The sequence below is a fragment of the Harpia harpyja genome, chromosome 16 (assembly GCF_026419915.1).
Source record: "Harpia harpyja isolate bHarHar1 chromosome 16, bHarHar1 primary haplotype, whole genome shotgun sequence".
NCBI lineage: Eukaryota > Metazoa > Chordata > Aves > Accipitriformes > Accipitridae > Harpia > Harpia harpyja.
The window spans coordinates 17,964,682-17,991,841 of record NC_068955.1 but is presented as its reverse complement, the minus strand read 5'-3'; the positions used below and the strand labels follow the sequence as shown (position 1 = coordinate 17,991,841).

The following is a 27,160-nucleotide window of genomic DNA, read 5'->3' as shown; positions in this document are numbered from 1 at the left end:
GTCTCCTCCCATGCTACCTCTAAGGCCTTGAGAGTGGAAAAGAAAAGAGAAATTCACAAATTGGCCAAGTCCATGGCCAATTAGATGCATCCAATTTATCTGACTCTTAAATATAAGCATTAGGCACATGGAAGGTGGAAGAACTGCCCCTGCTGCTCAACTGTACAAGTTTAAGAGCCACCTATTGTTTCTTGTGCACTGTTTATATACTCAAATACAAAAGAGAATGCAAAACAGTATATAACTGCAAAACATGGTGGTTTAAAAAAAAAAAAGAAAGAAAAAGCACATTTGGGGAAAAACTGGATCATGTACATTTGTGATGTTTTCATTTCAGACATATCTTGTTAACTTGCAACAGTGAAAATCTTTCCTTTGAGTTACCCTTCCTCAGGTCAGCTATTATTTTAGCAGTTCGTCACTGGGATTTCTTTTTATTTCAATACAGGGTGACATCCAGGAAAAAGTGGCATCTCTGTAATACATTAAAAACTAAAAAAAGCTTCTTACAAAGGCAAAGCTAGAACATACAAGTCTGTGACACTGGGAGATCGTGATTGTCAAAGCTACTAACGTGACAGCAAAGAGAAAGGCTAGAGCATTATCACTATCGTGAGCCATGAAGGTTACAGGTCGTGCTATATTATATCAAAGGCAGTAACAGAAGCAGCACAATTTCAATGCTGTCCTACAGATACACCTGGCTAGTACTGCTAATTACTGCAGCTAATACCACTTTTTACTGTATTTAAAAGAATATCATTTTTTACACAATCATGTTTTGACAAATCTCACTTTTCTAGCAATGAGATTTTGGTGCAGTGTTGATTCACATCAAAACACTGTATAATAGATAAACAAGGAGGAAAAGCGAGATGAATATTCTTGTTGTGTCTTCTAGTAGTCACTTGAGAGAAAATGAGGACTTAAACATATATACATAAACATCACACACAGACAGCGAAAGCACCAAGATATTTGCCAAGTCTCAGATGCATTATCAGGCCATTATGGTTTACAAAGTCACTGTGCATCTGTGTGTTTAAACTGCAATAGTTGTTTAAGTACACTTGTCAGCCTGCAGGAAACACAAAGAAGTAACTGAACATCTACTGAACTTTTTGCATATAAGGCAAATAACCTTGTTTGAGAAGCTGATGAACTAATTAGATGTTTTATTTTCAGAAATCGCTTTGGGGACGTTCAGCGTCCCCCCCTTCCTGATGATTTCAGGATAATACCACTTTTTAGAAGTGCCAGTAGGCTCTAACCCTCAGAGAAATTCATGTTCAGGGATGGCCATAAATATTGATACTGGAGTTATAAATAAACATACATATATATTTATATACAAGAGTGTGACAGAATTTAAGATGCTGTTGCGCTCTAACCGCAGCACTAACTAAAGCAGTTAATACTGCCCATGACGCCCACGTGATCTCAGAGTTCTAGCTCCATGGTAGTTTATCTTTGTGACAAAGGGCCTGAAGAATAGAGCAAATATTGTATTTTAGGATCTATCTCTTTGCTTTCAGTTTCACAAACAGAATTTCTGTTTGAAACATACAGTTGAGCCATTACAACATCTCCTCAATCTAATCTATTTAAAATGAAGAAATGTCACTTTAAGGAATGGGTAAAAGACACTCTCCACTGTACTCAGTTTACTTTGCTTATCCAATTCTGTCCCACCATATGGCAATTCTTTCCAATGCCCTCAAACTCAGCAGCACAACAGACACAAACAACGTCTCCCCCCAACTTATCTTTACCTTCATAAGACAGTGTTTTAGGAGGCTTGTTTCTCACACCTATGCAGCTCTCCGGAGCAAACAATTAATAAGGCAAGGTTCTCCTTTCTTGACTCATTACAAGTAAGGATGTAACATTCCTAGTAGTAGAGCTGGTGGTTTTTTTCCCAAAGTAGACCTAGTTGGCTAGGTATGTGTATACATGTGGGAGTTTTCCTGAACACCTCCATCTTTTTACAGATGGTTTGAATAGAAAGCCTTCATACATTTTAGAAAGATATTTCACCTAATCCAGCAAAAGCAATTTTCAAATGTAAAGGTAATTAGCCTCTTAACAGAAAAAGAATGTGTGCAAATCAGGTCAAAACAGAAGGAAAAGCCTCTTGGAGACCTTTTAGCAAAGGTAAATATACACCCGTAAGTGTCACCCATGGACTGTCACCATCAGTGAATCTTGCTGTTAGGTAATCCCCAAACAGTATAAATGACAACAATGATGAGGCTACCACTTTGCTACATATGGTGAGGATGTCAATGCTGGATGAGGCCATGTAGGGTTTATCTGGACCAGACCTGAGCTTTTTCCACAGAGAAGCACTAGCTGACACTTTAATAGGAAAATTAAATAGGATAATCTGTAAATTGTGTTTTGTTATAATTTCAGCTGAAACAGTATTCCAAACAAATTATCAAGAAGCAGAGCTCAAAAGCTCCCACAGTACTTTGCTGCAACACAGCCCTATAGTCTTAATTTTTTCATTTCCTGCTTTAACTGGTTTCCATTGAATCTACTTGCTACATTAGAGTTTCCAAATATTGGGATAAGGATTGCAAAATGGATAAACAATTAATTTTAGCCTGAGGCCTTTGTTAAATTCTCTGCAATGCATCTGATGTATTTAAATATTTACAGTGGACCTAATCCAAAGTGTACTTGAATGAATGGGTATATTTCCGTTAGTGTCAACGGACTTTGGAAATAAAGTCTATATCAAACAATAAGTGAGCTGCAGAAATAAACTGATCTTTCTCATAGAAATCCAGCCTGAGTGACCTCACCTTAAAAGTGATGCTTCCTGAGTCTGTCTTTTTTTTTTTGTTTCTTTAGTTAATCAAGAAGTACATCTGTTTCTTCTTGGGGAACATTCGTTTAAGTAGCATCCCTTAAAAATATGTTTCAGTTGATCTTTCAAAACCAATCTCCCCAAAGAGCCTAGTGGAAATTCTTTGTCACAGTTAAATTACTTGGCATTTTATTGTGATGACAAAAGCCTGCTTTAATCCTCTTAGACATCACTCATTTTTGGAAATGAAAAGCCAAGCCTATTAAAACCACACTTTTTCCTTTCCAAAAAGCACTTGGCCACATACTTGGATCAATCTTTAATCAAGACTGTACCTAAAATCCTTATGATACTAGTAGGATTCTGGATATGCTTCACCATTGTCTTGAATGAGGTTATTTTCCAGAATGCAAGCCTGACTAGATGTGTGGGTAATGTGTTTTGCTCCCCATCAAGGTATAAAAGTGGGTAATAGGCAGTACATACATACTGTCATTTCTAACATTCACAAATACATTGCAGAGTCACTTTCTTTACTGAGGCCAAATAATACATAGTCATAGCATTACTTTTTTGACTCCTCTATTTTTATGAAATTTTGACAGTACCTGTGGGCGGATGGTGTTATTTCCTTTTCCAACATTGTGAACAATCCCAGAGATGCAGAGCGGACCAGCAAATCCAAGCAAGTCAGCCAGAATACGGAATGTGCTACTGAGAAGTAAGGGTCTTCCAAAAGCACAGCAGAGAGCACGCCAAATTGATCTGGATCCTTGTGGAGATGATGACCTTCTGTTCTGTTCAGAAAAAAAAAAAAAATTAGTAAGGATTATGTTATACATTAACCTCAGGTCTGATAAATTATTGGTATTTTTATCCCTGCTTTAATTCATTGACAACCAGTTGCAATCTTTCAGCTAGAAAAGCACAGGAACTACAATTATTGTTTCATTTGTTCTTATAGAGTCAGAACAAAGCATTAATTTGTACTCTCCTCCACTTCACAAAAAGAACCATGATTTCTTCCCTACCCTTAATAGGGATCAAATAAGTGTGGTGTTTGTGGTTTGCTGGGGGAGAAAGAAAAAAGAGGGAGGGAACTGACAGGTTTTTTTTTTTTCCCTGTGAACATAGAGACTGGAAACCTCCACTCTTTTTAGACAGGATGCAAAAGACTTCTCTTAAAATCCTGATTACACTCAGCTCCCACCAGGGAGTCAATTTGAGTTGAGGTAGTTTCAGCCCTGAATTCTCCTACAGACAAACTGTAACTGAAATAACATGGAAAAAATAGTCCTGTGAGGCCTCATTAATATTGACTCTGCAGTTGAATGATTCCAGGGTCTTATTAGGAAGAATGATAATGGTGTTCAGTGAATACAGTCTGTAATTACTTCCCACATCAAAACAGAGGCCATTTGGCTTTACACGCATTTAACCAGTAATGTGTTTGATATGCATGTTTTGGTAGAGAAATTTCATTATTTGTATGAGGTAAAACTGAGTATGTGATCTCTCTGTATATGGAAAGCTATGCTAATGGATACTTCATTTGCATCATGTCTGTTTATGTAATTTTATATCATGCTTACAGCACAAAAAGTAATGAAAAACACAAGCACTGAGCAAGCAGAGGGACATAATTCCATGCTTTGCATACCTTCTGTGCTTCAAAGGCCTCATTGAGGCGAATGTAATTGGTCAGAGCTCTCATCGCAATGGGAAGCTTGCCTATGGTTTTCAAGTCTATTGGTTTTTTGTGGGCAGTCTTGATGAATGTATTCATCCACCAGTATGTTCCTTTGGATAACAGATTCACAAATGGCTGTAAGAATCGAACGCCAAGGTCCTGGAGATCCTCAGGAGGTTTAACTTCTTTAGGAGTTTTGAAGAAAACATACCTCTGAAATTCAGACAAATACCAAAAGAATCACACTAAATGCATACAAAATAAAAGTCCACAAAGAATAGATAAGAGGTAAAGGATGTTGCAGATAATCAATGAATCAGTCTTGGTTTCTCAAAAGTACTCAAGGAACTTGGGTATTCAAATTCAACCAATACAGCAATCCAGTTTCCTCAGGTACTGAGTAAAATCAGAGGCATCCAGTCTAGAAATAAATCATCCTAAACATTCACTGTTACTTTATTTACGGGGTACAAATTTGCATACTTGTAGAAAAAAATACTTACCTTATATTTCAAATAGTACAGTCCCAGCCTCTCTCTCTGAGTTCCAGACAGTGCAACATGGGATGCACTAGCTTAGGCACAGCCCTGAGGCTATCACAGCGATTCATCTTCCATACCATACTGCCTCGCATTTAGTTAGCTCAGAACACAGAGTTACCTGTGCTGTCCTCAATGGGTCTGGGAAACCACCGAACTAGAGAGTGCATATGGCACCAACAAATGTTTTCATTGGCTTAAGTATCAAAAGAGAGAGGGCAGACTGCTGATGATTTCCTCTTGTCAAGACAAAACTTTTTCAGACATCGCTTATTTTTGGGAATGAAAAGCCAAGCCTCTTAAAAATACACCTTTCCTTTCTGAGAAGTACTCAATCACATATTTCATTCAATCTCTACTCATGACTACCTAAATCCTATTAAACTTAGTAGGATTTCTGGATATGCTTCACTACTATCTTTTCTCCAACCATAGTTGGAGAAATAATTCACAGATCCTAGAAAAAATGGTGATGGGGTTGGGAAAGGCCATCTAGAGGAACAATGGGAACGGCGGAAGGAAGGGAGAAGGTACAGCTGGGACTGAAAATCAAACAAGTCAATCTTCTGTCTTCTGGAAGAAGAAGGGGGAATGCAGGAGAAAAAAGGTGAGGGCAAGGTCTGCTGTTTCTGCTAGCATAGAGGCCTCACCCCTTAGTTTTATTTTCTTTTTCTACCCCCCCAACCCCCACCCCTCCTCCTCCTCAGCGGTGGCCAACTGTCCATGCACCCCAATCCCCTCCCCTTCAGCAGCTGCAGCAACAAGCCTGGCTGTCCAAACTCTCCCACTGACACAATAGGCAGTAAAGAAATCCATACTGCTGGCTAGTTCATTCTATGTAGCAATGACATCTTTTAATAATTAAACCCAAATAAATACAACATAAAAAAGATTACAATAGGCAGTGACCATTTTTTATTCTTCTTTGTGACCTATAATTCCACAGTGATTAAATCTCATTTAATTATGCAGTTCTATTATGAGGAGGTTCATTAGCAAGTGTCTCTGATGTCACATTTGAATTTTACTTTTCCCACAAGCCAAGCCACTGTTTTTCATTTATATAAATACTGAATGTCCCGCATTGAGGTTTTTATTCCTCTTTCTTTCAAAGATGTTACTGAAAAGGCTGCTTTTAGACATACTTTTGTCCTAAGTTATCAAATAAACATACAGACACACAAAATCCCCCAAGAAAACCACAAAAGAACAAATACATGGTAGACGCAACTCTCATTGCTGAAAGCATTACTGGAAAGAGTTCACATACTAATGTGAGGGAAACAGCAAGAAAATTTATGTGGAAAAGTTTCTTTCCTTCCTGAGACTAAGTTTAATTTGTGCACACAGTTAAGTGTGGGACAGGTGAAGGGAAGAACTTTGGCATTTATCTATCCAGCAGTCTTCAAAACCATCTCTCAGTTTGGATTACGACTGCAGACACCGCGGAGGGGAAAAAAAAAAAAAAATATATATATATAGCTGGGAGGCTAGATAGCAACCTCAGCTGCCCCAGTAAATCACTTATTGTGATTGCCTCCTGGAAAATGAGAGATATTATTTGTGTGTTTAAGATATTCTCTGATAGAGCAGACAACTCCTTTCACCCAGTCTTTCCTTGCATCAGAAACTGTGAATCATAATAGACATTTTTAAAACAACCTTGAAGAGATGAAATTCATCTTAATTTAACTACAGTGGAGTCTGGCATTTTTTGAAATTATGGATTCATCTCACCTAACAAAATTTGATTAACTTCGATTCTCAAATATATTTCAATTTCTAACTGGATTTTTCTCTCTCCTTTCAAAATGCATTTCATACTAAGTACCCAGAAAGGGCAATAAAAAAACCCCAAAACCCAAAACAACAAAAAACACAGAAGACGACTCTTATGATACTAACTTACCCTCACCCTGATGACATTGATTTCTACAGCTAGTAGCATTCCATAGAGAACAACCAGGAGTCCTGTGAGGCAAAATCGAAGCTGAGAAAATCCAACCCCATTATCACAGAACTTTACAAATTTGATGGTTTTAGTTATGAAAGCTAAAGTCCAGTAGAACAGCAATGCTGTAGGGAAAAAAAAAAGTTAATCAGCTCCACAGTTGCAAAAATATGCAATAGCAGTATTAAATATTCATTCAGAAAGAATGCAACAAGAATATGTAAAACCAGAGAGTGGCCTTTCTCATGTCAAAACAGAAGCCTAATTCAACTCCATAAACATGAAAATATTAAGATAATGTTAGCTCCAAATTCCTTTCCTATTAGATTTAGTGGTATTTGTCAAGTTTCACAAACTGAAGGCTGCTGAAGGAAATTTCCATCTGTTGTAAACATGCATCCGCACAATGAGTTCAAGGGAGGGAGCTGCCGCACAAGTGAAGTTGGCTGTGAATGACGCTCTTCAAATTTGGTTAATGCTACAAGACTGCTACAAATTTGGCTTGAAGGAAAATTGATCTCATTCCCCCTGCAGATTTCTGGGACATATGCAGGAACAGATATTAAAATATTTTCTCCAAACTGCTGCTGCTCTGTTGTTCAATGCAAATTCCGTATATGTAATTTATAATGCAGAGACACGGGCACATCAAGAAAGGGTGTTCTGGCATTCACAGAGCACAACTTTAACTTTTGAGAGTTCTATACCGAACTTCTTGTCTAAAAGTGCTCATGCTACTGTCAGTTATAGATAAATAATCCCTGCAGTAAGCTCTGGTGATTTGGAAACACACTCCATGCCATTCACCACACCATAAGCCAGCTCCTGTTCCCCATTCTTAAGGAAATACCTTCTAGGGTATGTTCTTTTACATTAATTTTTCATTGCTGCTGTATCTGCCACGGTACAACAGCTGGAATGTGCTCTAACTGCCAAGAAAAACATGGATATGCTTTCTGAGTGTCTTGCTGCAACACCAGAGAAAGTCTTCAACCAAGACATTAGCAACTCTAAGTCTAACTTACAAATATGGATAATCATCAGGAACTTGCACAAATTCCAAACAATCTGTGGTGTTCCAGCTACCCTGAGGCACCGTGTGGGGATGTACTGTGGGGCTACCCTTTCCAAGCAAAAATAAATTCAACACAGAGAGTCTGTATGGGATTTGGGGCTGCCAATCCTGCTTCTATGGAAGTCAATTTCAAAACTCTCATTTAAATGAGAGCAGTAAGTGGAACAGTACAGGAGTACTGGGCATTAGGACATTAGCCAAGAGAGTCTATCTTCCTCTAAAATTAATAGGCCAGTTTGTAAGAAGAAAGCACTAAGAGGTCAGATATTTCAGCATTGTATTTTAGTGGCTGATGCAGTTGCAGAGAGGATTTAAGCCACATACTTACAGAATCCCTCTTATAAAACTATAGCCTTCCTACGTGAGGCTTCTTACCTTCTTCCCAATTTATACTGCATCAAATCTAATCTCCTCATCGTGCTTCAGACTGTTTCCTACCTTTAAGGCACTATTCCTTCCTATTTGCAATATGTCTGGCTCTAAAAATCTCACTTCATCCAAAAATACATTCCACATTGTTCTACTCCTAACCACCTTTATCTGTCAATCCTTGTGTTTTGTCTCATTCTTCTTACAACAGGCTGCAAATGCATCTTTCTCAGAGTAAAGAGGACTTACACAAACATTGCACGCTGAAAATCTGCACCAGCAGAGGACACCTAAAAAAACAACCAACCCAACTGGTATCTATGTAGAGCTCTTAGAATTAGAAATAAGAACTCGCAGAGCCATTCTCCTATTTAGAATTTAAATAAGGGTCTATATGGCCTTTTTAATTATTATTATTTTATTAGAACATTCATTTATCTTTTATCTAAGAAGTATTAGAAAGTGCCAAAGGCAACATTCTCAGGTGATAACTGACCTCTCACTCCCACTGTCATACCTTCTAGAAGCATTTGAACTTATTTAGCTTCTTACAAGTGTAAGAACAAGTGTACTTGTTGAATACAACTGTATATAATCTAATCTGGCAGATGTTCACAGGCCCCTCAAGATAAGGTTCCTTGGAAAATATAGTTATGGCTCTTCCTTTCAAGCTGTGTTTTTATCATCTGGCTGGTGAGTGCATATTGGCTGAGACTATCTAGAATTATCCCCAAGAACATCCACTGGCCTGAACTGCCTAGTAATCAGACCACAGAGGCATGCTTTCATTTACTTGATTGCTTTAAATCTATTCTAGATGCCTGCAGCCTAAAGGACCTTGCTTTTTCTTGGGCCACGTAAGCTACCACAACCCACAACATCAGAGTGTAGATTCTCGCCTGGCGCTGGACCACTGAAAACCAAGCAATGTGGAACTCAAACTAGTCTACACCTTTATTGGATTAAGCCCAACATATGAAAAACCATGCACTTAACTGGATGGGATTTATTAATTAACCTGTGTCTGTTTGGAGAGAAATTTTATGTACTAAGCAATAAGCATTATATTTATACGATAATAGGAAGTGCCATTTTAAACAATAAACTAATTCCAAGGGAATTAACTACAATGTCAAGGCACAAGAAATTTAAATTAGAAAACTAGATTACTGTCAAAAGTGGTAAGGCAGTCCTGTAATTATGATTGGTTAAAAAAAAAAAAAGAAAAAGACAATTTTCTTAAATCAAAAAATCCATGTGTTCCCATACTACTATCCCTTTCAGATTAAAAACTCAAAGTCCTATTGTTATTTCATAATTTTCTCCTACTGTTTAATTTCTGAGATTTATTTATCTATAAAACAAACTAACTTAAAAAATAGTGCAATCAGCTGCTACCATTCAGTTACATATTTTGAACGTCGAGAAAGCTAGCAGATTTTCCAATTCAGTAAGAAAACTATTCTAAAATGTGTCCTGCTAAACTGTACAGCTGTTATGCACCCATTCTGCAACACTATGCAAAAAGCACCAAAATTAGCATTATTACCAGAGTCCCCTGGTAAACAGCACTATACTGGCAAAGCTATGTTTGTTGAAATATAATTACAGGGCAAAACCATACAGAGAAAAAGATCCAGACCAGTTGAAAGTGTTCCAATAGTTTGGACACTCAACTGGGAGCCTGGACTCAATCATTAGCTTCAGAGAATAAATATTCGAAACCTTATCAACTTTTTTTGATAAGAGATAGTAAGAACAACTACTTCAAAACAGCCAACAGCCTGAGCATAAAGCTGAAACGCAGGATCAGTACAGGAACTTTGCATCCTTGTCTTGCATACCCCAAGGGAATGTGCTAATCCCCGGGTCTGTTATGGTATCTGCCTCTTGCTTGTTTATGAAGAACTGCAAATGAACTTGGTTTCCTTAAGGTACAGAGTGAAAAAGATTTTAAAAAAAGAAAACATCTCAAAGGTTCACAGAATTGGAAAATTCAGAATTAATGAACAGACCTTTAAGGGTCTTCTGCCCTGCATCAATGAGAGTTCCCCCACTGGATTTAGTAAATTTTGGATAAGGTTATGTTAGCCTTTGCTTTATATGGCTACCAACTCTTTGCAAGTGTAGGCATCGATCCAGCAGCTGAGGCAGATGATGCCCTGCAGTTAGGTGGAACTTCACTGATGCTCAGAAGCAGTAGAAGATGCCACATCAGGTCATTTACTTTACTCTGGTTGTGTGCACATGTGTAATATTACATCTCCTCTACAATGTTTTACTAAAAAAGAACCCTCTTTCAGTTTCCTTTCTCACATACTCAGCAAAAGTTTATCACCAACTTAAGTTTTCCTCACGGTTTCCATTTACCTCATTTGTATTAGGCTCTAAAAGAAAGCTGCTTCATGGCCACACTGCACTCTAGTGGATAGATAGCTGAGTATAGGTAAAACTTAACTATCTCATACTGGGCTAATGTGCACTAAGTTATCACCACCTAGTCCCAGATGTCAATACAGAGTAGTTGCAATTAACACTGAAAGATGACAATCCTCACCGTTAGATAACAATAAATTTGTGCAGTCAAGAATAAAGGACGGAGACTTCCAGAAATGTCTTTCTTAGGTTCTCTTGCAAACACAGGACAATGAAAAGAAAAACAGAGCTAAAAATAAAATAAAAATCAAAGGCCATCACCTTGTGAAGACTTTGGATTAAAATTCAAATCAGACCAACTAAGTGGAAAAGACTGTGGTAGTCTGATTTTCTTTTTTGCCTGAGAGTTAGCTATTAAGATTAGATTTCCTAAAAGGAGCCTATTCCTTGGAAATTCTTGCAAAATGAAAATTCATAATTACTACCTTCAGTGTCACTAACACTTACTTAAGTGTTGGTATTCATTGGTATAACTGTTTACTATTCAAGTATTGTCCAGAGCTTATCCAGCATCAACACTTTAAATACTGAACAAAATTATCATAAGAGAAATCTCTACAGAGAAGGGATTATACAAAAATGGGTAATCAACTACCAGCTGTAAATTTGTGCTACCCTTCTCAATGACTTAACAGCAGGAACATGGTAGCAACACTGAATAATTAAACACTGCATTATACACCTAAAATCACAACAAAAAAAAAACCCCAAGAAAATCACTGCTTGCTTTCCACAGGTGATTGTAACCAGCTAGCAATGCTTTCCTGAGACACAACATCTAGTACTGTGAGATGGTGTTAAATAGACTGTGTGGACTTATTAAAAAAGTAACTAAATGACTGCACCTGGTTATAAAAGACAAAAAAGATCCTACTTAAAAGAAGAGTACAAGAAGAAAAGCAGTCCCAGATGAGAAGACATAAAGGTTACCAAGCCTGAATAGGAATCTGAAGTTTTTAAAGAGGAATGAGGTCAGGTTTTTTTCTTTTGTTGTTGTTGTTGTTTTACAGGAGTTACAGGCTCCTGCTGCAGAAGAGGATGTTCGCTTAACACAACATGCAGTTCAAAATAATCTTCAATATTTAAAAGCTTTCTCAAATCCAGTTGTTACTGACTTTTTACCACCTGACAAAAACTAGAACAGAACTTTGATACACAGAGCTACAATGACACAAGACATGCCTTAGCAGGATCTACTAATACAGAAAACCAGCTCAAACAAAATTTGATGAGCCAGGACCACCAAAGAAATAACAGCTAACAGGATGACTAAACACATAGACATCCACAGTCTGCAATCTACTTAAACAGTGGAGAACACATCACCAACTGCATGATTGTCACTAGTAATAGATTTCCCATAGCTAGCTACATTTACAATCTTGCAGAAAATAGAGTATACTAGGTAGCTCTTATACATAGCATTTTCCATTCAAAAGCAGTTTACAAAGGGAGATTGAGGAACAGGAAGCAAGAACAACCAGGCAAAGTAATATATCCAGGGTCATAATGAAAGTCAGTGATGTCATTAATTTCCCTTGACTCCCTGCATATTTCAGTAGACCACACACACGAAGATGGCTTCAAGCAGGGGGATTTGGATAGCTTTTAGAGTTACGAATTTGATGTGCTACTTTTCCCACAAATCCAGTTTTTCCTAGAGAAGCCTTTGGCCCATTGGATCCCCAAGAACACCATACAGAATACTATTAGAAGTTAAAAGCATTGAAAACAATGAACTGTTTCAGGACAACTCAGAACTGAGTCTGGTAATGGCAGCCAGCAGACCAGAACATAGGTGTAGCTTTATCCATACAGGCTAGCACTGAGACTGCAATCACCTGTCATAGAACGAACAGACACACAGCACCACAGTCGCACTTCTGAGTCTTCTAAGTTGTGAGACGTACCGATTAACAACTTTGGGAAATTGGATGTTTCGATATTATGGTAATAGACAACTGATGTGATGGCCGCCAAGAATGCCATCCCAGCCGGCATGTACAGGTGTAAATGGCGTGATTCTGAAACCCTTAAAAAGAAAAAAGTGAACATCTATTAAAATCAAACCCTCTTAGCTATTTAAATGTTTCCCTTTTAATTTATGGATTGTATCCTGTACCCAGCCCTGACGTAGGATTTTCTAGAATGAGTTATGGATCTAAAGCTCTCCAATTTTCAATTGGATTTATGCTCCTAAATCACATAGTTTAATTTCAGATTCCTCCTCTGTGCTGAAAATGAAACGTGTGTACTCCTATTTCCTACTGAAATCAGTTGGAATGTTGTTTAAATTAGGATAAGCAGCTCAGCTCCAAAATGAGAAAAGTTAATTTAAGCTAAACTAGTTTGGGAGCTGTCCATCAAACTATGTAGGTAAGACCAACTGACAGCACAGTTTAAGATTTCCTACAGAAACATTTGGTAGAAATATTTAATTTTCTTTTTCCAGTTTGGGAGAAGGAACAGCACCACAGCATGGGAATTACTTACAGCGAGTTCTGCTGTCAGTGACTGCAAGCCAACAAACAAAACCTGTAACAGAATCATATACCCTTAAGCTTTGTCCTATAAAGAAAAAATCCTGATGCTTCACTTGACATAGCAGCGGAGGGGGTCCTGCCAACTACAGCCCTTTGGGAATATGCGAATTGTTGGGCAACGTTGTTGGTTTGTGCAGAGGTGGATAGAATCATCCCCACCTCTTTCCTCCTACTTGCCATCTTCTCCTCCTCCCCTTTTCTTTCTTTCACAAAAGTAATGGAGTTAAGAGGTACAATTTCCTCTGTCTCCCAACCAACTCCAGGAGAAAAGGCATCAAGAGGAAATCTTCAGGACACAAACACTTGGGGAAATTCACACCTTGTCCTCTGAACCTCATGGAAAATAAATTAGCATCCCTTTGTGTACGTTGGAGAGACAAAAGGGGCTGTGCTGTCAGGGAGCTGGAGACCATCACAGGACATCACACGTCTCAGAGCAGAACGTCCCAGATGACTAACAGATCCATAGGAGCTCAGGAGGACCACATCCTGCACCTGTACTGGGAAAGGAAAGCCCTCCCTCACATGGACGTAGTGCTGAACTCTGCAGAGCTGGCTGGAGCCATGCTGACAGCCTGTGTCATAAACACTTAACTCATCTTGTTGACAATGAGTTGTACATGTATACAGCAAAACCAAAAAAGATTCTTCAGCCTCTGAACTCCTAGTAATGCCAGGGGTTTTTGTACATCAGAGCTGAATTCTCAGCAAGGAAGAACAAGCAATAGGAACAGATTTCTTCAGACAGCCTAAGCTTCAGTAGGTAACACTGCAGGAGTGGGAGGTTTTTTTAAAATTTATTTCACAGACAGAAGTTGCTGGAATTCCCCTATATAACTGTATCTCCAATGCGCCGCATCTACTGCTGAGGTGCTAAAGCCTTTGGCACCCAATTGCTGTCAAAAGGACTTACCAACATGATCCCTTTTGTGTCTTAGAAAGCTGCCAAGTCTCAAAATCTGCTTTTATTCACTGGAGCGCTCACTAGCCTGCCGAGTGCTTGGGAGGCACAACTGTGGGTTGGCACTCCCCCAGTATAGCTAGGAGCTTTGATTATCATCAGGTGACACTTATTACTTAACAGCAGCATTCTGAGTCAAGTTAAATAGCAAATAAATACAATGAGAGGAATTGCTAAAGAGCAAAATAAAACAGAAAACTCAAAGCAGAAGATTTTGCTCTGAGCATCCCACACCCTGGTAACTCTGAATAAGCACGAGAAAAAATCCTTTTTAGAAAAACCTGGCACTGAGAAACATCCTATTTATATACGTTTAAGAGAAGTTATAATAATTATGATATCAGCTTCTACAGCAGAATACTGCAGTGCCTTTCACACTAGTTGGTGAACAGTTATATAGATGGCTAAACAGAGAGATTTTGTTCTATTTAACAAGGATCTTCAAATTTATAATCCTTGGGTTGCAAATTCATAATACATAATATGAAAATCAGACCTTTCTTTAGGGGAAGATGACCATAGTCATTGTTACACAACATTAGCTTTTTTTCATAATAAATCACTCTCCTGTATCACTTGTTTCACTTGGAATAATTTTTCCCCACAGATTACTATTTAAAGACGTCCTAAGTTGAATAACAGATGATAGATCATGCTCATATAACGTGAGCTGCTCTGCTCAAGGTAACAGATCAGACGTACTGCACAAATATCAGAAGAAACTCTATGGGGTGTGAGATAAAGCCCAGTAGATCCACTCCTTTTATTAAGATGAGCAGAACTCAGTTTGTGGGGAAATTGTATGACCTACTGTGCACATGGGAGTTCTGCCTGAGTAAGGACTATGGGACTGGGTCCTTGGACATAAAACATATCACGAAAATGTCACCATCTGCTTGAATTGTTAGGATTTATCTGTGATTACTCTTTGGAAAGATAGTGTCATTAAGCTGAACTAAAAATGATTAAGGTCAGTTGTGCGCGTGTACGTAACTTGGCAAGGCCTGTGGAATTTCTGATACAAGGTCGGTAGGTTAATCACCAAGAATACAAATTACATGTTTAGAACCACAAGGAATATGGTCTAGATGAGAATTTACACGGGGAGAAAATACCTACCCTGAAACCTTTAAAATGCTCAGTGCTATTGGGAGAAGGTAGACATACGCACTTACCCATCAGACACTATGCCCTCTGCAATTTCACACACAAGCACAAACAAGAGGATAAAAGTCAGTATCCAGCGTAAATTGTGGCCAGGAAAATGAAGCCATGTGCTATGGTGTATATGTACTTTGGAACTCTGACTTCCCCATCCTAAACAGGAAAAGAAAATTATAAAGAGCTTTCTTAACAACAAGAGTGACATACAAAGCTCCTGCATACAGAAAAGCATATATGTAACAAACTAGTGTACTAAAGTTGACACAACTGTGTTGTTAAACATGCACATATTTGAATATTTTCAGAGCTGTGTTCTCATTGCTTTACTTCATACAGAACAAAATCAGTAACACAGACAGGACACAGCCTTAAATTCCTATACTTTTAGCATCTTACTATCAAGTAATTACATGCATTAAACATTTTTCAAATATATTAGCAGTTTAAATGAACAACAAACGAACATTTTGACAAATAGGCACAAATACTATAACACATACACTATTTTTCTTCACTTCATTTAAGAATTTACACCTTATCTTACTTTTTTTTTTTAAAGTAACTCATGCTCTTGATCTAGATAAAAATTAGCAATACTGAGAAAAGCCAGATAAACACAGACGACCCACAGATGAAGCAGTTCTTCAGCCGACCCCCATTTTAACAGTTGTACAGTTATTTCAGCACCGGACCTTTTATGCTCAACAGACATGAGTGTTAAATCACGCAGCTCGTGCCATGGCTATCTAGAGGACAGACCAGGCTGAGGAGAATGGTACTCAAAAAGTAACAACCGCATGTATTAAACCACCGGGCCACCTACTGGTAACCCCAGTTTTATGTTATCAAATAATACCCGCTGCAGACATGGCAAGAGTTACAGCACCCAGGCAGCCCTCCCAGTCGTTACCAGCAATGAGGAGGGCTGTCCGGCTGCTGTAACTCTTCGGTAATTGCAGGCAGCATTATTTGATAACGTAAGACTGACTTACCAGGTTTTCTGGTTTTTAACAGCACGTTTATTTTTTGCTTCCCGCGCTGCCAGTCCAAACCTGCAGGCAAATCCTGCCGTCTCCTCCAGCATCCCTCCCTCCCCTGCGCAAGGGGGTTGGTTTCACCTGCAGGGAGGGAGCCTCGCAGGCCGCCCCCCCCCGGGGAAGCCCCCGACAGAGGGAGATGGGCACCGCTGCCACGAGCCGAGAGACGCCCGGAGAGCGGCCGGGCAGCCTCGGGAGGGGCGGCCGCCGGGGCGTCCCGGAGCTCCCTAACACCGCGTCCCGGCAGCCCCGGCAGCCGCCAGCCTCCCTACAGGGACGGGAGCGCAGCACAGAGGGCAAGGCCAGGCCGAGGAGGGTACGCGGCACGGCAAGGCCAGGCAAGCGGCGGGGGAACGCGACACGGCAAAGCGGGGGAGGGAAACCCACGACAAGACAAAGCAAGGCGGGCGGGGGACGCGACAAGGCAAGACGGGGGGGGGGGGGTGCAGGAGAAAAGGGGGGGGCAGAAGGCAAGGGAGCCCCGCAGGCACTCACCGATGAAGAGGATGGGGAAGGTGATGAAGAGCAGGAAGACGTGCGGCACCACGTTGAGCGCGTCCACGAAGCAGCCGTTGTTGAGCACGCCGTGGTCCACGTTGTAGGCGGTGGAGTTGCCCTCGTCGCCGCAGAAAGCCAGGGCCATGGCGGGACCCTGCGCGCAGCCGGGCGCCGCCTCCGCGCACATCCAGGCGGGGCCGGCGCGGGCTGCGCGGCGGCGGCTCTGCCCGCACCTGCCGGCCGGCGACGGCGGCGGCCGCCGAGCGGCCCCGCCCCCGCGGCCCCGCCCCCGCGGCCCCGCCCGCCCCCGCAGCCCGCGCCGGGCTGGGGGGCTAAAACGGCCTCGGGGGGGGGTCCGGGGAGCGGCCGGTGGAGGTTGGAGCCCGGGACGGCAGGAAGGTGTCCTCCCGTTCCTGCGCCGACCCGAGATCCACGCGAAAACACCGTGACAGCCCTCGGCTACCTTACAGCAACATAAACCAGCGTTCCAGGTTTCCTGGGGCACGGTAATTAAGCATTTCACCCATCGTTAATGAGGCAGAACATTACAAAAAAAAAAAAGGAAAAAAAACCCCAAAACACTGCATCAGTCAGAAAACCATAGACTACAAGAACTATATATTTTTAACCTCGTCAGCTTTGTGCTTTTTTCTCCACCATGATGAAGATACTACTAGATTAAATCATGCAAACAGCTGTACCCTGTCCTCAAAAGAGACTTCAACATCATATCCTAAACACCTATTACATTCATGCTTTACCTTTTTTTATCCCTAAAATGAGTTCAAGCCTAACTTCCCCCCCCCCCGCCCCAAGACCGTTGCAGTCTGTGGGAATCAGACCATTAATTTGAGTGGGTTCTGCATCACTCCCTAAGCAATTTTATGTATATCAAAATAATCTATAAATCAAACTTTTCAAACCTTTTTGTCTTGAGTAGAAGTTAGGCTCAGCTGAGCCAAAGCAAAACAAATACTCTAATCAAATACCTCCATGCTGGGGGATAACACTGGAAAGTAAAATGTGATGTGCATCAGAAATCTGCACCTGGCTTACACTTCCAAGCACAGGTTGAGTCAAAACCTGAGATTCGAGTATCTCTGGTATGTAGCCACGAAATACTCAACATTAAGTTATGTAACCAAATCCTTTACTTCAGAGCTCCTTTCATCCCCAGTCACGCTTATCCACTGCTTAGCTGAGTATTTAATACAGCTTGCCACATCCTACAAACAGAAGTGCAAACAAATAATGCCTACATATCCAGGCTTAACTCTTCAAAATGCAAAAGCTACAAGTTGGCTAAATGCCTCTAAGGGAAATGACCCTATAAATGAAAAATCTCCTTGTTTTTCCTTTAATGATCAAGCTATGGATGCTCAACATAACAGAGAGCATTCGATTTCTAGGACAGACAGCTCCACTAATAGACCTGAAAATTACTTTTGTCGTGCTGCTTTTATTGATCTTGTTGTTGGACAGGAGGAGAGAAAAAGTAATTCTCTGCATGCAACATATTATTTCCTATATAGGGTCTTCTTGGGCTACAGCGGTATGGTTAAGAATAAAAATTAAAAGACAAACCCCAAGCCAAATCCTGAGTATATGTATTTTCAGATATTAAAGTTACACCCACACTGGAAAGACTATAATTATTTTAAGTTTTGGACAGAACCCAGCATTCATCTGAGCTTCTGGTTAAGCTCATCTCTGTTATCCTAATAGTTATTTAATAAACAGTATGTGCAGTTTACATGCAGATAATTTTAAAATAATTTATATTTTAGTATTTCCTGAGGCCCCAAGGAACACAAGGGTTCTGTGTTACAGACAAATAGCAGCGAGGAACTCTTGACAGTTTACACTCTAGAGACTGAAATCATGGGGTAAGATTTGGGGGAGGAATCATCATCACCTTCACTGTAGCCGGAGAACTAAACACAGAAATTGAAGTTTGCCAAAGCCTCCAAAGGAATCCGGGAACTGAGCTCACATCCCCAGCCTCTGCACAGTATCTGAACCTTGAGACCATCTTCCTTTACTACAAGGTGTCAATCACAATATTTTAAAAAACTTATTTCTCAAACAACAAAACATCGGGAGAGTCCATAGTTTGGAATTTGAAGTTTATCTTTTCAATAGTTTGCAAATGCAGCCAAGATGACATAGTTATCATGGTGGTTTAAACTTAACGGTCCTAGTCCAGGTCCTGCAACAGATATGCACCCATCACAGAGCTAAAGTTGAGTCAGAAATGTGTTGGCAACCTGAACAGAAAGGTGATGGATTAAAATGGGGAAGAGTCTTGGATTACAATTAACTGCTTAATGAAATACTGAAAAAACCCACACTGACAGAAATCAAAACATTTGGTAAACTAAAATTGGTAAGCTGAGCATTCTTAGCAAGAAACACATACATGCACACACACAAACTCTTTAAAGAGCTCACACTTCCGATAACAATGCCACACTTTTGTCCCTGCTATAACAATGAAATTAAGAGTGCTGAATTTGGACTAATACTGGTTTTGCTCACTAAAGCATCAAATGACAATCTCTTTTTCACTCACAAATGGTGAAAGAGCTGTTCTGTGACTTTACAAAATAATTCTAAGACAGAGTTTGATCATTTTCTGAAAAGCTTAGACGTGATTGCCTGTGGTGCTGAAGGACTGAATCTACTTACCCAGAATATCTTTGCCAGTCCTGTGTCCAGTGGGCTTTGGAGCAGGTCACAGACGAATAGGTTTTTTCCTCAAAGTTGCATTTTTGTGAAGCTTTGTGAGAACAGAATTACTTCTCAAAGTACAGAAAAGGCAAAAACCAATATGAAACCAACAGGTAGACAGCTATGTTTATCTGCATGTTGCAAATGCAACCTAATTTTTCACAAAAGTCCCATTAGATCTTGTTTCCCTCACTCTTTTCTATCTCCATATCGCAAGAATTCAGTTTTCTACTTTATCATTTCAACATATCTATTAGCAATGAGAAATCAGGTTAGATCCTGGCAGCCACCAGCACATTCATTAGGTGACTGGAAATATTTGGGAAGCATCTTGATTATTTAAAATCGAATTCCAGACAGCCAAGGGCAATATTTTTAATCCAAGGAAAAAAATCACTTTTTGTGCTTGCCTTGGAATTTGAGTTTGTCGACAGGATGCAGACAGGTTTTGGTATTTACAGTTAAGTATTGACACTTCAGAATTTAAAACGTGATACTTGTTTTTAAAAGGTAAGAGTATTCATTTATGTGGAAGTTTTCATTTTTCTTTTCCACCTTCGTCATTTGTTTCTTGCTCCTCTTATTCAGCTGCTTTGCACTGACCTCTCATTCTCAATAGTGCTATACAGGGGAAGTGATCTATTTCTAAAAATCATGTTTTGCTACTATGGATCACTCTGCAGGTTTTTGCTTGTGTTTACATCTAGAAATGCAGATACAAAAGAAAAATACACTTTTGAAAGTTCTGAACAGCCACAGCCCATATTCAAAATTAGTTAGCATATAAGTTTAGGCATCAAGCAGGAAAATTTCACTTTCCTGTGTATTTTAAAGTCATTAATGGGACCATGTATTAAGAGGAAATCTTAATCAGAAAAAAACCTAATAAAGCAAATCCTTACTGTGATTTAGAATTTGCTAAACAAGATATACTGATTTATGACTTGTGCTTCCTATTAAATTTTGCTCTTGGAGGTAGAGAGGAAAAGCAATTTACATGAATAGGAGGAAACTACTAATCCCTTTCAAAATCACATTGGGAAAGGCTGAGAGGAAAAAATTGGAGAAAATCACCTCCAGAGAAAACTGTTATTTGATTCTTGTGGAACAAAGAACTCCATTCTATAATTTCATAGAAGATACCATTTGTCAAAGTAAATGAAATATCTTTGTAAAAATTGTCTAAGGTACTACTACTAAAAACAGTGCAATAAGCATAATAGTGCAGAAGTTCACAGAAATGGCTGGTTTTCTCTAAATAAAGCTTATTAATTTTTAATTGCTGTCCCTCATTAAAAATGAAGAAAGAGCTTATGAGTAAGCAGATCTATCTTAGAGTGGAAACAAAATACAATCATCTTTAGGCAAATAGTCAGATAGGTGTTTTAGATTAGAACAGCTTATTTTTAAGTGTGTGCCACAGAGTTCCATTGGAACTAATGAATGGGAACTCTTCTGTATTCACTTGTTACATCACCAAAAATAGCAGCATATATATTACTGATGCAAATGTTCAGTTTGTTTCCCATATTTTACATGGCAAGAATGGTTATCGGCACTTGTTTTCTCCACTTCATCTTCAAGGAATGCCATTCTCCTTTACCTATAATTGAGGAAGCCACACTATGTCATTGTAGTCCTTGAATACTCTTTAGGTATCTTGCGGCTTCAGCTACATACATGACCTCTATCATGAAGTCATTTTATGAAGCACATTTTCCAACATACAGCATAACATTCAGGCAGTTACACTTGCTTTCAACTAGCTCCTCTGCTGAATACTAGCTTCCTAGTTCAATACAGCCAGAGCAGCGCTGGCTTGGCAATACCACATGCCATTTGAAACCTGAGGAAAAAGCTCGCTCTTCTCTTCACTCACTCTCCTTTGAAGCTTTAAACAAACACTCAGGCATTTGGTGATACCCAGAAAAACGCATGGTGAATCAGCTGAAGAGCTGCAGGCTATTTCCCTTACTAGCCTGACCTAAGGATACACCTGATGTTCCACTGCCCTCCTGCATCACCAGGATCTGTCACAACAATGAGGACAATATTCTCCCGGTACAGTGCTTTCCTTGAGTGACAGTACTCCGCATCTTGCTCTCACTAGGCAGAGAGGTTACTGTTGCACTCATCAGCCCTCTCTCCTCTGGGCATCCACTTCTCATTCCAAAAGAAGAGCCAGCTTTTCAGTAAAAGGTTTGCTTTTCCTCTTACCTGCCCACTTATTTACTCCACCTACAGTTCTGACTCATCCTGTAAGTATTTTGGAAGGTAATTTATTATCCCAGCTTCAGTTAGCTTGGTTGGTACTCAACACTTGAAAATATTTTAGGTTGAGCTGAGAAATGCTGAGGCAACCAAAGCAGCAGGAATTTTTGAAAAATCAGGCCTCAACCAACTTTCTATTCACTCCTGACTATCCTTGTACGTAGATGTACTCTTACAATCTCTGCATGATCTCACTGGTGACATTGTACCTTAGTTTATTTTTCCAGCATTTAAGTGGTTAATATTTTGAATACTCCCTGTGTAGTACTTGTAGTACAAGTGTCATGATTTCCTCAGGAGAATAAGTTGAGTGCTGTACTCATGCCAATAAACAACTCGCTCCAGTGTGGTATTCTTCAGCAAATGTTATTTTAATTAATGATTCAGTTAAGCGCCTTCATGATGCTTGCCTTGTATATGGACTCTTGTATACGAAAGATTATTTTGCCTGTTTATACTACAAGAATCACACGCACTAACAAATAAACACATAACCAGCATTAATTTCTAAAAGATAACAGGGCTAAAAGTCACTGGCCTTTCTAGGAACTCTTCCAAGAAACAGAAATTAGACTGAAAACTAAGATTTAAATTGTTTGTTAAAGATTATTAGAAACAAAATGAAGCTACCACCTTTCCTCTTCAGAATAGAATATGGTTTTCTGTTCAGGCACACTAGAAAATTGTAGTTAGTTGATTTGTTTATTCACCACCTGGGAATTGTTCCAGGCTATCCTCAATTTATCCCGTGGGTAAAACCGACACAACTGTTAGAGAGAAACTTAAAGCTGTCAATTCAGACTTGGATTTGGAATGTATTTTTCTTGTGCTGCTGTTTGACTAAATTATACAAAAAATTAACAAAAAGGGTGTTGCAGTTTAATGAGGTTTTGCACTACAAATTTTTCTTCGATCTATTTTTAATAGATTCCATTTATTCTAGCTCTTAAAATAAAACAACAACAAAAAAAATCACATTGTGGATTCAGTAAAAAAAAAAAAAAAGAAAACAAAAAGATCATGAGTATGCACAAAAACCTTGATCCTGTATAGCCAAGACCGTGTATTCCCTGTTGTGATTTATCATATAACTAACTAATTGTCAATGGCCTATTTCAGGAGACTTTCCTCTTGAGTTCAACCCACATGCAGACTACATTTGGGATTTTCAGAGGCTCAAGGGAATGAAAACAATCAATACCCATACAAAATAGACAGAAAATTAATTTACTAACTTTCTACCTACTAATTGCACTCCTAGGCAGTGGGAACTTTTTTTTTTTTAATTGTTTTTCATTTTTTCCATCATGATTTTTACCTGAAACTCAATCTCTTGGAGTAGTACAGTATTGTTTGTGTACAACAAAGCGCTGTACCTGCATTCATAGGTGTGGAAGCTTTGCATGGAAGTAACTGTAGTCTGTGACACTGTTACCTGGCAGCAGTAAATCCTGAACGTCCTCACTTATGGCAGATGGTCTCTTGCACTATTGGGAACACGGCTGACTATACTGGTCATTGCCCCATGATTAAGAGACTATATTGATAATAAAGAAAGAATGGTTGAAATTTAATCCTCAGGTGTAATCTGTTTTCTAGGAAAATAGTGACATGCCTCATATAAAAGTCACTTGCATTGTGGTAAGCAAGAAGGGTAAGCATTTTGTCCCTTTGTGTCATTTATAAATCTAGCCACTTTTCTCCATCTATTTACTATGGTATTTTAAACACATCTGTTCATGTACACATGGGTTTAAATATACCATTAGAAAAGGCAATACCAGGTAATTTTATCATCAAGAAGATAGGTAATTCATGAACTACTTCAATAACACAACAGAAAAAAATGTCTCTGCATCTGTTTGTCTGGCTAGAGGTATAGAAATGTGAATATTGACATAGTTTTAAAAAAAGCAAACAAGCAGCTTTCCTGCAGCAGTACAATCTAGGACAAATCATTACAAGTAAGCCAGGCAACTTAATACACTCAAATAACTTTTCCCTGTGAACAATCCAGCCACAAAATATGCCCACCCGCGCCATTTTAATCTGTCCTACGAGTGTTAACACAAATTTGTTGCAATCAAATTCTCTACTCCAAGAAGAAAAGCAACGCTATAAACTACGCTGTATCCACCTGTTAAGGCTGAAATCACCAGTGAGAAATTTATATGTTAGCTGGAGAATAGACTTATTTCTGTTGTCCTTCTCTCAATCTGGACTTTATGTCTTGATCATTTGCATGATTTGTAGACCACAGCATTCCACACACACTGACTTCTTTATAACAATGCTGATTTATTTGAAAATAGAAAATTTGCCCATACCCAGATGTATGAGTTATGTGATGGGGAAGTTGCCTTCCCCTTTGTGAAGAAAAAGCACCCTGGAGTCAGGGGCACAATGGACACACCTCAATCATCTCAGTTCCTTCTATTCTCTTAAACAGCTACAATCTCTGTATGAATGGCTTGATGCCTGTTCTAAGCGATTGCTCTGAACTGGAATTCTCTTGCCCGGCTTGAAGAACTCTTCAGTTTTTGATTCCTGCTATGCATGTCAATCCTTTGCACTAAGGTGGTGCTGCCTGATTTTCACTAAGAAACAGTATGCTATTTCTTCTGTCCTACCAAGTCGATACTTCACATTCAAAGATCTGCTTCATGACAATTCTTTGTGAATAATCAAAATGTAAACGTGCATCTCCCCTTCTCTTTCTTCCCCTCTTTGGAATTGTTGCTGATCAAAAAGTGTTCCTGGGTCTCCCTCCTCTGAAAATTCCAGCTTTTATGCTGGGAAGGGGAGGAAAGGTAACAAAAACCACATTGTTACTTGAAAAATTATAATCTACTCAGTTTCAAAGGATAACCCTGAAAAGCTATTTCACCCTGTCAAGGAAATACTTATCACAAGATTTTAATCAAAGCTTAATTTTGTGCCCAGTGTTTCTAACCAAATGTTTTCTATCTAGTGTTATTTACACTCTCTCTGTTAAGCGGCATTAACACTCAAATGTCTGAAGCTGTTGCCAGCATGAACATGGAGTCTCAGTCCCCCTTCTTGCTAAAGCATCCAGAACTGCTTAGTGGAAAGGCAGAGGGAAGAGAACAACTCAGAGAAAAGTAATTTGAAAATTTTTTGGGGGGTGGGTGTAGCTTTACATAAAGAATAACTGTTAGCAACTTTCCCTCTAACTTCCCTGTTGTTTAGAAAAGTCCTTGTCCTCAAAAAAGCTGTCTGATTTCTATCTAACTCAGTTTATGTTGGGAGGGTCTCAGTCTTTCTCTGCCAAACTTTCTTTTAAGCACCAAATAAAAAACCTCTGTTATAGCTATCGAAGACTAATGGGTTCTACTGATGTCTGGAACAGAAATGGTGAGAAAAGATAAGAGGAGGACAAGCCAAGAAAATGGGCGGGAGGGATGGCAGGAGGAATAACCTTTAAAGATTATTTAAGAAAATGAAGAGGAACCGAAATTCAGTATGAATACTAGAACCTCAGTATTAACAATAATAACTTTCTATAATAAGCATCTCCAGGGCTTAGGCATCCTTTGCCTTCAGATTTTGACTTCAGGCCCCAATCCAGCAAAGCCCTTAAACCTGAGTAGTATTAATGAACTCAACCTATGTCAATGGGATTGGCTCATAAGCTTAAATTTAAGCATGTACTTAAGTGCTTTGCTGGATCAGAGCCTTGCTTGTTCTAGTCGATGGTTACCTTATAAGTGGGAAGTGTCTATCAAGCAAAATTACCTTACAGATGTGTAAGGGAAAACCATTGCTAATCACGCAGCAGGTTTTGTGATACTGGATGAAGCAGCTATCTGCCATGCATCAGACTCCACATTTTTTCCATGTAGACAAACAGTCCCAGTTGAATACCAGCCATTCAGACTTAAGTATCCAAAAGCTGCCAGTCTGCAGTGTACTTCCTTCCAGTGGTTGTTACACTAATAGTTTAGCACCTTCATTGGACATTATCATACACATCCAGCATCACAGTGCTTTTGTTTCTTACCCGTAATCCGTGATCCTCCCAAAGCTGAACATGCTTCACATTTCAAAAAGTTCCTTTCTAGAGAACAGAAATCTTACTGCTTTTCTTATGCCTGTCTCCACTTCCTCTTTCATCTTGGATGCTTTCAGTGGAGATCAAATATAGCCCAAGTTTCCTTGTTGTAAATATAGATAGACCCTGAGCCCCACCAAAGTGCTGTACTATTATCTGTTTCCTCCAATAAAGCAGCAGATGCAGACCTACTAATAGAGGAAGAAGTATTCCCACAGAGGCCCCAGTATTCCAGCAGAGGCAAACTTTTTGCTACCTTCCTTAGGAAGAAGGAAAGAAAGCATCCTAGTCAATCTCCATGAAAATAGTTTGCATGACTTGTGAGCAGCCCACCTGGAGCCTCCTAAGATTTTGAGTCTGCAAGAAGGGAAGTCTGGATTCTGCTCCAGAAATTTCTGAAGGTCAGAAAAAACAGAAAACCCCTGAGAACAAGAACAACAGCAAAAGATAGAATGAAGGGGCAGATGGTCAGAAAAATACTGGAGGACAAACTTAGTATCAGGATCGAACACCTATTAGCTTATTGTAAATTGATAAGGGATTTTAGACTCATCTGATTTATAATCCTATGGGTCAGCTCCTTACAGGTAAAACGCTGGCTTTTCTACACTGGTCCTTGTCCTTAGATGGTGTAAAGTTTGTTCACATCAGCACAGATCCCAGGGGGACATTTCTTTGGTGAGAGGTGGCTAAGAATTCCACAGCAGCTACCCTGAGTCTGACCCTGCTTCATCAAATTCAACATATAGCTAAAACATACAGAAAACATGTATCAGCTATTGTGTATCAAGCTCCTTACAACCACATATATGTCCTTTGATGTGAAACCATGGTTTTCAGTCCTGTTTTTAAGGTAAGAACATTTTGTAGCAACTTATTTATAGTCAGAGGTTATATCTCGTATTTGTGAAGTACTGAGGTTATCTGTACATGTGTGCTACTCAAATCGATTTAAAAAACCTCATTGGTTTGTGTACACATATACACCTGTCCTTTGTGTATATAAATT

The 27,160-nt window shown here is 39.4% G+C and overlaps 1 protein-coding gene across 2 annotated transcripts in view; it reads right to left on the bottom strand.

Moving 5' to 3' along the window:
* The window catches only part of ABCC8 (ATP binding cassette subfamily C member 8), an 83,836-nt gene extending 66,510 nt beyond the window's left edge, over positions 1–17,326 (bottom strand). The window contains exons 1-6 of one of the 2 annotated variants that reach the window (XR_008238710.1): positions 17,076–17,326; positions 15,555–15,696; positions 12,786–12,907; positions 6,954–7,120; positions 4,476–4,718; positions 3,424–3,612 (exon numbers count right to left, since the gene is read on the bottom strand). Coding sequence is in view for 1 of the 2 variants with exons in the window: in XM_052811046.1 (XP_052667006.1) it covers positions 3,424–3,612; positions 4,476–4,718; positions 6,954–7,120; positions 12,786–12,907; positions 15,555–15,696; positions 17,076–17,265 (1,053 nt within the window). In the remaining variant the exon portion in view is untranslated. The remainder of the gene's footprint in view (positions 1–3,423; positions 3,613–4,475; positions 4,719–6,953; positions 7,121–12,785; positions 12,908–15,554; positions 15,697–17,075) is intronic. The other variant, XM_052811046.1, reaches the window with a different exon arrangement.
* Positions 17,327–27,160: the final 9,834 nt, after the last annotated feature.